Source organism: Apium graveolens, chromosome 7, assembly GCF_009905375.1.
Source record: "Apium graveolens cultivar Ventura chromosome 7, ASM990537v1, whole genome shotgun sequence".
In the NCBI taxonomy this organism is placed as follows: Eukaryota; Viridiplantae; Streptophyta; class Magnoliopsida; order Apiales; family Apiaceae; genus Apium; species Apium graveolens.
Genome location: NC_133653.1, coordinates 268,022,824 through 268,034,161, shown reverse-complemented (window position 1 = coordinate 268,034,161; position 11,338 = coordinate 268,022,824). Strand labels below are relative to the sequence as shown.

General features: G+C 29.9%; 1 protein-coding gene across 1 annotated transcript; it reads left to right on the top strand.

The window, feature by feature from the left end:
* Positions 1-2,024: 2,024 nt before the first annotated feature.
* On the top strand, positions 2,025-4,120 carry LOC141672256 (beta-amyrin 6-beta-monooxygenase-like). The gene is made up of 3 exons (XM_074478813.1): positions 2,025-3,147; positions 3,234-3,421; positions 3,681-4,120. The coding sequence occupies exons 1-3, from the start codon at positions 2,217-2,219 to the stop codon at positions 3,978-3,980; spliced, it is 1,419 nt and encodes a 472-aa protein (XP_074334914.1). The 5' UTR covers positions 2,025-2,216; the 3' UTR covers positions 3,981-4,120.
* Positions 4,121-11,338: the final 7,218 nt, after the last annotated feature.

The window sequence follows — 11,338 nt, the reverse complement described above, 5'->3', positions numbered from 1 at the left end:
AGCTCAATTCTTGAACTAAAATGGAGTTTAAGTAAGGAATTGGAGAGAGTGTGCGAGACAAAGAGATTACCGAGAGAGGGAAGAAGAGAGACGGTGAAGAAAAGAAAGAAAGGGGGAGAGAAAGAAGTATATATATAACATTTTTAAGGGTAATTTGGTAATTAGCAAAAGCCCCTTTCCCTTTTTCTATTTTTGACTTACAAAAATATTTGTAATATTACAATTTATCCAATTCTATTCAATATTAATTAAACTTTTGATTTTTACCAACTAAAACACAAAATTACCTTTTCACTTATATTTTTAAATAAACTTTTGAGCAAATTGATTATTTAATATGGATTTTACAATAAATTTCCAATAATAGGAATATATTTCATAGAATCATTTTTAAAACATTAAAAAATCATCAGAAATCCAACTTTTATTTTAAAAAGTCCCTTGGACTATTTTAAAGACAATAAAACCAATCTCACGCCTCGATCACATTGCTATAATTTTATGAAAATATTTAAAGATCAATAAAATCATAATAAATCCTTTTAAAAAAATTTAAAAATTTTCCACAGATCTCAAATTTGAACACGCATACATCAAATAACATGCACACAGACAAGATCATCAAATTATATTGCACATTCGCACTCTTAAACACTTTAATCACCTTTTTAATACGTGTTCCGTTCAACTTGACGGCCGACGACACAACTTAATCCCTTAGTTGATTCATTAAACTGAAACGAGTTATTTTACGTTACTACTTATTATTATACAACAATGACAATTAATCACAAAATCATTTAACCTTTTATTTATTCATATAAATCCACATAAATCATAATTATAGCACAAAAATATACTTTATTCATTTAATTACGTCGCGAAATTTTCAGTCGCTACACTTATACACCTATGTGTATATTAATAATTATTATCAATTTATATTATTAAAATTTTAAATAAATAAGTTGCATAACTTAAAATTTTTATTTTAAATTAAATTTAAAAAAAATATAATATTAAGCAAAATCCAGATATTGTAAGTATTTTAGGCTAGTACGTATGTATATCACCATGACCACTTGAGATCTTCTACGTACTATTACACCGACAGAGAATAACAAGAGACAAATGAAGTAGTTGAAAAGTATAATGAGTCCGGTACCACATGTATTTACTACTACAACCACATTAATAAGTTGTCTACTTTTACAGAAGTGTCAATACTTCACTCGCGCATTTAGTCCGGAGCATTTTCAATAAATTCTTTAACAAGTTCTTAATTGCAAAAAACAGAGAGAATTAAGTTTGTATTATAAATATAATACAACCACCCAATTTCTCTCTCCAATTTGTTATGTACTTCACAAAAATAAAGATATTTTAATATAAAAATATTATTTAAAGAATAGACATGAAGAGTGTTGTAGAAATTGAATGCACATTAAATTGCTAAGAGTAAATATTTTATAATATATATGAAAAGACATTTAAGAGACTATCGAAAATGCTGTTGCTGATTATGTATAATCATTATTAAATTCCTTTCATCACTTAATCATTTTCTTATTATAATTTGGATTTTGATGATCAACATGAAAAAGGGCAACAGCGCTAATTAGTAAAAATTACTCCCGTCACAACCATTTCTTTACACTTTACTTTTTGGATGTATCATACAATTATTCATATTTGAAAATTTACCAAAAATAGTAAATGGGTTGCACCACTTTTCCACTTTTTTCTCTTTTTCACACTACTTTTACTCCTCCTTTTTATACATTAAAAATTAACGGGTCTCACTACTTCACTCACTTTTCTTTATCTTTTTCACTATTTTATACATATTTCTTTAGGTCAGAGCCCAAACCAAATGTAAACAATTGGGCGGAGGGAGGGAGGAATAATTAAGAAAGTTGTTGTATGCAATTGATTTATGAATAATAAATGGATTGTGTATATATAATATATAAATTGACAAATGAGAACAACTCTTGTATAATAGCATATCACAATCATGCAGGTATCATGATACCACAACTCCACAAGCTAGCACAAGAAACCTATCCCTAATTAGTACAACTGTTATAAAATTGAGATGAAATTATCCCTTACTTACATCATAAACACTAATCAACACTATATAAAGAGACCCAACTTCAAGTACTAACCGTATATACATCACATTTATAAGATCCATACATATATAGCTAGCAATGGATACACAGTCTTTTAGCTTATATCTTTACGTATTGCTTATAATTCTTCCTATATTACTTTTGGTGGTATTGCTAAAACGAAAGATTAATGTTCCACCAGGATCAAGTGGATGGCCAGTGGTTGGAGAAACCTTTAGGTTTGTCTTTTCTGGTCCTCAGAAATTTTTCACTGGTAGACAAAAGAAGTACTCGAATGATGTGTTTCAAACTAATCTTTTCGGGCAACAAATGGCTGTGTTTTGTGGAGCTCAAGGGAATAAGTTTGTTTTCACCAAACTAACCACTCCCTGGTGGCCATTGTCTGTTAAAAAAGTGTTGTATTTCCCGGAGTTTACCGGTTCTGTCATCGAAATTTCCGCTGTCTTGTTTAGTTTTGTGCATCAGCTTCTAAAGCCTGAGGCACTAAAACAGTACATCCCGGTGATGGATGCCATGGCACGAGAGCATATGCAATCTGAATGGCATGGTAATGATGTCATTAAGGCGCATTCACTAGCAAAGAAATATACGTTTGATTTGGCAATTAGATTGTTCATAAATGTTGTAGATGTTGAGCATGTGAACAGGATATTCAAGCACTTTGCGCTTGTAATTACTGGATTGTTCTCGGTTCCAATTAATTTACCAGGTACTGCCTTCAATAAAAGTGTTAAGGGTGGGAAAATGGTCAGAGAGGAGCTTTTAAAGGTCATTAGCAAAAGGAGAAAGGAAATGATGGATAGAAAGGAAACCTCGCCATCATCACCCGATTTCTTGTCTCGATTGCTAGAGCTGCAGGATGAAAATGGAAAATTTTTGAGCGACAAGGAGATCTGCAATAATATCATTGGTTTACTTCTTGCTAGTTATGAGGCTACCAGCACTGCTCTTACCTTTATGCTCAAGTCTCTTGCTGAGCTTCCACATATCTACGACCAGGTTTACAAAGGTAACATATATGATCCCGTACTTGACTACCATGTACAAAGAAGCGATTACTAATTAGGTTAATTGTATTTTTTCTTGCTGTTACAGAACTAAGTGAAATAGCACAATCAAAAAAAGAGGGCGAGTTATTAACGTGGGAAGATATTCAGAAGATGAGATACACCTGGAATGTTGCCTGCGAATCTCTGAGGCTCACTCCAACTGGTATTGGTGGCTTTAGGGAGGCTGTCGATGACCTTTCATTCGGTGGTTTCACCATTCCAAAGGGATGGAAGGTATATATCTGAAAAATACTAAGAGCATCTCCAATGCTAAATTGGAATCACCAGCTTAGTTTAGTTTCAGTTTATCGGATCAGTCAATTCCAAATTAATTTGTTTTGTGTTATACAAAATCTCCCCTTTTGTCTTTAAGTCTTTTTTCACAATTCCAACCAAGATTTTTCTTTCTTCTTTTTTCTGCTCATCTTCGTTTTCTTTGTCAAGTTTTTTGATACTATACATGTTACTAATCTAATGAAAAAATTGTTTATAGGCGTTGTGGACGGCGTTTACAACACACAAGAATCCAGAGTACTTTCATGATCCAGAAAAATTTGATCCATCAAGATTCGAAGGGAATGGACCTGTGCCATACACCTTTGTACCTTTTGGTGGAGGACGTAGAATGTGTACCGGAAAAGAGTACGCTCGTCTTGAAATGCTGGTGTTTATATATAACATAGTCACCAGATACAAATTCGAGAGAGCCAATCCCGACGAGAAGATAATCTTCCTGGTAACCCCAACACCGAAGGAAGGCCTTCCACTTCGCATAACCCCCCATGCGAAATAGACAGTAGCTAGTATCAAGATCTTTGTATGTGTGTGTATGATCATGCAGATCAAGTTCTAGTTTCTATATGTATAATTGACCAGTGTGGTCAATTGTTTGTTAAGCACATTGTATGGTAATAAATAAACTAGTTTGCAGAAGTTTGATTTTTGAAGAACTTTTGATACATTTTAAATCCATAAATATTGTATTTTATAATATACAACACTTGCTAAAAGGTGTTGTATGTAAACCGTGCCTAGTTTTATTTTGCACTTTCTATATTCCCACCTGATGTTCACAAAAGTTCCACTCCCAGTCCATGCACATCGATACTTCCAATTATACCTGAAAATCCCCTTTGTTCACCTCTTGCTAGAAGTCTTTGTAAATCTATTTGTATCGGAGCACGAAGGTACTCTTCACCAAAGAGCCCTTCCACTGGTTGACAAAAAAATTTCATGCACTCAAGTGTGGTTGATTCTATCATTCGACATATTTCAGCACATGGATCAGCTGCGGCACCGTAAGCTAGCATTCGTAGTGTAGCAGTCATTTTTTGTTGTGGTAATAACCCCAACAATCCAGTTGCATCTGATTTTTTCATGCCAATAGGAATCCTGAGTGCAAAGTGATGTCATGATGCGATTGAAAACATGAGCACGCATTCTATACCTTCGATTCACTGAATATTGGACGATCAACGAAATAATCTTTACATGAGATTTTTTCATCTCGAAAACCTTTCTCTAGGATGATTAGAATATTTTTCAGGACGTGACTCCCGTCCTTATGGTTCATCTGGAGTATCAATGAACTCCATCATTATTGCCGCTTCAGTCACCATGATATTTATAATTTCAGACTCTTCTTGACTGTGTTGTTGTCTTATACTCAATAATCTTATATGAATTCATTATTGCAAAGATTTGAGTGAGTTTGAGATGTCTATAATATCAAGATCATGATATTATTTATAAACAATTTTCAATTTATAAATTTAGATCAAGACATGTGTCATATGATTCAACGAAAATCTTATCAAAAATTTAAATTTATCCACAATCTTATCAAAAATCTAAAATTATCTAGCAACCTATTATTGAATATTATTTGTGGGACCATTAAATAATAGAGATGGAATTAAATTTATGATATATAATATTATTATTTATTTGATGAATAATAATTGATGAATTGATGGAGTATATGGGTGTATAAAAATTATGGGAAAAAGTGGATTTACCATGAATAGTTACTAACTCCATTGATTCAATTGATGAATTGATGCCCTTAATGGGTACTTATGCTCTAAGTAGGGCTACTTGCCAGCACTTTGAGTTCTCGAACATGATTTTGAACTTGTTATGTTAAAAAAGTCGAGCCGGGTATTTAACAAACTCGATAATGACTCTGCTCGAATTCAAACTCAAACTCATTTAAAATTTATATTCAAAATTTCTTTTTAAAAAAATTACTTTTGGTATTTATGAATTGAATTTTAATTAAATTTTATCAAATTTAAATATTTTTCTGGAGCTCGGCTCGAATCGTATAAATATGCCTCATTTAGTCGCGAATAAATTCGATTTGATTGGTCTAGTAATCAAGTCAAGTTGGATCAAATATTTGAATTCATTCAACTTAAGTGACTGGCTCAACTCATTTTTAAATACCCAAACTTGCACTAATAATTGTTTAATCAAGACAATCTCGACTAATGGTAACATAATTATAAGATAATGAATAAACATGTGAAGAAGTAACATGTGCATGGACCGAGAATTGTCCTATTCATGACAAAATATGTAGTATGGGCATATTAGATGATGTTTTCACTAAAGGAAAATCGAATGATACAACAATGCTTATATTTATGTTGCATATGGCGATGTCATCTCATACGCATGTCACACAATGCTTTCTGGTCATTGTTTGAGGTTATAAATACAACAAAGGCTTATCCGAAAACCATTTTTAAAGGCTATATAACTCAAGTATTTCTTGAACTCGTGAAACACTTGTTTTGTAATGTTACTAATAATATAATGAAACATACAAGACCTTGCATAAGCTTGCTAGATCTTTATTGTGTATGTTAACACATATCATATTTTAATCTAAGAACCTTTTGTGGTAATGGTTTACAAACAACATATTTTTTATGAAATTTAGGCATTCAAAGTTTATTCTAATACAAACTATAATAAGTATGTATAAACAATGGTTTTTTGCATTATCCAAAATTAAATTTTGAAACCAATCAAATCACTGCAACTTACATATAAAAAAGCTAGAAAATTATATATATCCTTGCCTATGATTCTAAGATTTTTACATATAACATATAAAGAAAATATAAAGTATACGTGTGAGCCAATGGCTTCTCAAAAAGACCCATTACAAATTTTAGCTAATGGCTTCCCAAAAAGACACATTACAAAATTTACCCTAATGATCATTTCCGCCGGATCATTAATGATGCTTTTAAGTGCAATTTTATTTTTCTCGATGAACTGTGTGAAGTTCTCTAGAACAAACTTCTGAAACAAATCAAAATATTTTCCAAGTAAGTTTATCTTCTTGTCTTTACTATACATTGATAGACTAGTTTCCTTCAAATAGATCAATTTGTCATAGTAAACCAACAAAAAAATAAAGGATAACTTAAGAAGCTGAAGATCCATATATGAAACCATTGTACATGTTCATTACATGATTAAATAGGTGTTTTTAGCAAAAACTATCAACATAAATATCAAAATAAGTACACATAGAGATGGACCAAGACTAGCCATCACTACAAGAAAACAAGGCTAAATACAACCGATTAAATACAACCGGGGTCAAATTCAACCCCTTTCAGTTGAATTTAAGGGGTGCGGCTAAATTCAACCGCATGCGGTCGTATTTAATTACGGTCGTATTTATGCGGTCGAATTTAACAACAAATGTGACCGTATGAGGTTGAATTTAGCCGTACTCCTAAATTCAACCGTATTCGGTCGAATTTAGTCTTACCAAAAAAATGGGTGTACGGTTGAATTTAGCAGTACTCCTAAATTCAACCGCATTCGGTCGAATTTAGCCTTTCCAAAAAAAAGAGGGAAATTTTCCCGCAGCGTTTTTTTTGACACTCCTAAATTCAACCGTTTTCGGTCGAATTTGATATTTTGAAATGACGGGAAATTTCCTGAACTTTTAAAACATTGGTTGCAAAAGTGGGGGAAATTTCCCGCTTTTTTAAAAATTGTAATTTTAGTAGAAATCAATTGTATTTATCTATTATGAATGCATTCGGTAATATTAATTATTTTCGGAATTTAATTTTTTTTAAATAAATTATTTAAGTAACTTATTAACTTTGTACAAGTTATTAGCGAACCGAGCTGTTCACGAAACAAATATTAAGATTTATATATATTTTAGTGATATGATATAAATTTTAGAAAAAAAATAACGTATTTAGTTTGCTATTTTAACAGTCAATCGGTAGTTTGACCCCTACTTTTTGCTAGTGCTTAATCCCAAACTAATTTTTTGTTTTTTTAAAAAAAATATTTATGAATAGTCCAACTGTAAGGATGTCAAGATCTATATATTTTAGTGATATGATAAAATTTTTAGAAAAAAATAAATGTATTTGGTTTGCTATTTTAACACTCAACTAGTAGTTTGACTAGTTATCCTTACTAGTGTTTAGTCCCGTACCGATATTTCTAATTTTTTAAAAATGTTTATGAATGATCCAACTGTAAGGATGTCAATATCTATATATTTAAATAATACGATAAAAATTTTAGAAAAAAATAAATGTATTTGGTTTGTTATTTTAACAGTCACCTAGTAGTTTGAACAGTTATTCTTACTAGTGTTTAGTCCCGTACCGATGTTTCGATTTTTTACAAAATGTTTATGAATGATCCAACCGTAAGGATGTCAAGATCTATATATTTTAGTGATATGATAAAAATTTTAGAAAAAAATAAATGTATTTGGTTTGTTATTTTAACAGTCAACTAGTAGTTTGACCAATACTTCTTACTAGTGTTTAGTCTCATACCGATGTTTTGATTTTTTACAAAAAATTTATGTATGATCCAACTGTAAGGATGTCAAGATCTATATATTTTAATGATATGATAAAAAAATTAGAAAAAAATAAATGTATTTGGTTTGTTATTTTAACAGTGAACTAGTAGTTTGACCATTACTTCTTACTAGTGTTTAGTCTCATACCGATATTTTGATTTTTTACAAAATGTTTATGAATGATCCAACCGTAAGGATTTCAAGATCTATATATTTTAGTGATATGATAAAAATTTTAGAAAAAAATAAATGTATTTGATTTGCTATTTTAACAGTCAACTAGTAGTTTGACCAGTTATTCTTACTAGTGTTTAGTCCCGTACCGATGTTTCGATTTTTTAAAAACTATTTATGAATGACCCAACCGTAAGGATAACAAGATCTATATAATTTATTGATATGATAATTTTTTTAGAGAAAAATAAATGTATTTGATTTGTTATTTTAACAGTCAACTAGTAGTTTGACCAATACTTCTTACTAGTGTTTAGTCTCATACCGATGTTTCGATTTTTTACAAAATGTTTATGAATGATCCAACCGTAAGGATGTCAAAATCTATATATTTTAATGATATGATAAAATTTTTAGAAAAAAATAAATGTATTTGGTTTGCTATTTTAACAGTCAACTAGTAGTTTGACCAGTTATTCTTACTAGTGTTTAGTCCCGTACCGATGTTTCGATTTTTTAAAAAATGTTTATGAATCAACCAACCGTAAGGATGTCAAGATATATATATATTTTAATGATATGATAAAAAATTTAGAAAAAAAATAAATGTATTTGGTTTTCCTATTTTAACAGTCAACTAGTAGTTTGACCAATACTTCTTACTAGTGTTTAGTCTCTTACCGATGTTTCAATTTTTTACAAAATGTTTATGAATGATCCAACCGTAAGGATGTCAAGATCTATATATTTTAATGATATGATAAAATATTTAGAAAAAAATAAATGTATTTGGTTTGCTATTTTAAGAGTCAACTAGTAGTTTGACTAGTTATTCTTACTAGTGTTTAGTCCCATACCGATGTTTCGATTTTTTAAAAAATGTTTATGAATCATCCAACCGTAAGGATGTCAAGATCTATATATTTTAATGATATGATAAAAAATTTAGAAAAAAATAAATGTACTTGGTTTGTTATTTTAACAGTCAACTAGTAGTTTGACCAATACTTCTTACTAGTGTTTAGTCTCGTACCGATGTTTCGATTTCTTACAAAATGTTTATGAATGATCCAACCGTAAGGATGTCAAGATCTATATATTTTAGTGATATGATAAAATTTTTAGAAAAAAATAAATGTATTTGGTTTGTTATTTTAACATTCAACTAGTAGTTTGACCAATACTTCTTACTAGTGTTTAGTCTCATACCGATGTTTCGATTTTTTACAAAATGTTTATGTATGATCCAACCGTAAGGATGTCAAGATCTATATATTTTAGTGATATGATAAAATTTTTAGAAAAAAATAAATGTATTTGGTTTGTTATTTTAACAAATAAAGTATAATTAAGTATAATTCTAAATTTCACCGTACACTCTTGTTAATGTAATTTATCATAAAATCGATCAAATTGTTTTTTAATAAAATAATGAGTTGTTAAAATAAATTATAAAATTATAATCTTTTATGAAAAAGATTAACAAATTACAATATTTTTTTAGAAATAAATTATAATCCTAAATTATACCGCAAACTATTTTCGGTGGTTTATATGTTAAATCAACCAAAATCTTCATTTCATTTGTTTAGTAAAATAACTAGTTGTTTAATATATATTCTAATATTTATAATAATATATTATTTTATAATCAAATGATTAAATAATCATAGTATTATAATTTTAATTTTCATAATGTAAAACTAAGTGAAACAAATATAAATTGACACTGCTAAATACAACCGATGACAGTTAAATTTAGTGTCATGTCAGCGATCTGCATGATTTAGATCCAACGCACCAAATTCAACCACTTAAAAAATAATCTAAAGGTTGATTTTGCATTTTATAAAACTAAACTATTAATAAACTAAAATAAAACCCACCCCACCCCAGCCCCCCAACCCTACCCCTCCCCCCCTTTCCCCGCCCCGCCCCGCCCCTCCCCTGCTCCTTTCCTCTCTATTTTTTCCGGCTTATTTCTTTCTTATTTTGGTCAACCTCCTTTTCATCATTTACCAATCCCCTTCTCTTCTATTTTTCTACAACTCATATAAACACGCGCATCCCAAAATCCATCTTTTATCTTTATTTTCCGAACAAAAAATTAGGTGGGTCTTTGAAATTTTGTGTTTTAATTTCGATTTTGATTATGAGTTTGTGTTTAGGAAAGTTGAAGGAGTATGTATATGAAAATTTCGAAGTGCAAACTTGAAATTTGTGTAAAATCGAATTTGGTATGATTTTTGATTCATTGTTTTTTTCTTGATAATTGTGTTATGTTAATATAATTGTTGATAATCAATTGTATACGTTATTAGCTTTGTTTTGTGATATTAAGCGTCGAATTTCACAAAGATTAATATGATTTTGAATTTGGCCGGAAAAGTTACCATTTTGATCGGAAAATGAATTATATCATTGATATGTTATTGTTGGGGTCATTTTGGGATTGTGGGAACAATGTAGACTAATTTGATGTGTAAAATTAAACCGAAAAATTCAATTTTTGGCAACATCGGACTTATCGGAATGGTTACCGGATTTTTTGAAGCTCGTCGAAATTTGAAAATTTTCCGGCGAGATTTTTTTTTTTAATATCTGGTGCTCGTTAATTCGACCGTATACGGTCGAATTTAGAACAATATTTTCAATCATATACGGTCGAATTTATATTTTAGGCGGACTTTTCAAATTTTTTCAAAAAATTCAAATTTTTGGGCGGGATTTTCAATTTTTTGGTGAAAAACAAATTCGACCGAATTTGTATTTATATAGTCCCAGTATTTTATGAGATGTTTATTTGTCGGTTTCTGATTTATAAGAAAGTAGTTGTTAGTTGAGATATGTATAAAAGAGGATACATATCTTTATAACATATCTTGTTATTGATAGAGTAGATAATAGTATATAAACATAAAATAAGTTATAATTTTGATTAGTTTTTACACGAGAATCATTGTATCCTAGCAGCTGACAAGAAAATCAGAATTTTTTGAGAGAGTTTTGTAACAGTTTATATCAAATTTAATAAACTGTTTTTGATCTTTTATCCTGATTCTTATTTACTGGTATAATTCACTACTAGAAAAAATACCTTAAACATCGGTTAA

What these genes read in the sequence shown, in the direction of transcription:
- LOC141672256 (XM_074478813.1), top strand. Translation starts at nt 2,217, where the DNA reads ATGGATACACAGTCTTTTAGCTTATATCTTTACGTATTGCTTATAATT. An exon ending in CTACGACCAGGTTTACAAAG is followed by an intron (nt 3,148 to 3,233) that starts GTAACATATATG and finishes TTGCTGTTACAG; the next exon opens with AACTAAGTGAAATAGCACAA. An exon ending in CCATTCCAAAGGGATGGAAG is followed by an intron (nt 3,422 to 3,680) that starts GTATATATCTGA and finishes AATTGTTTATAG; the next exon opens with GCGTTGTGGACGGCGTTTAC.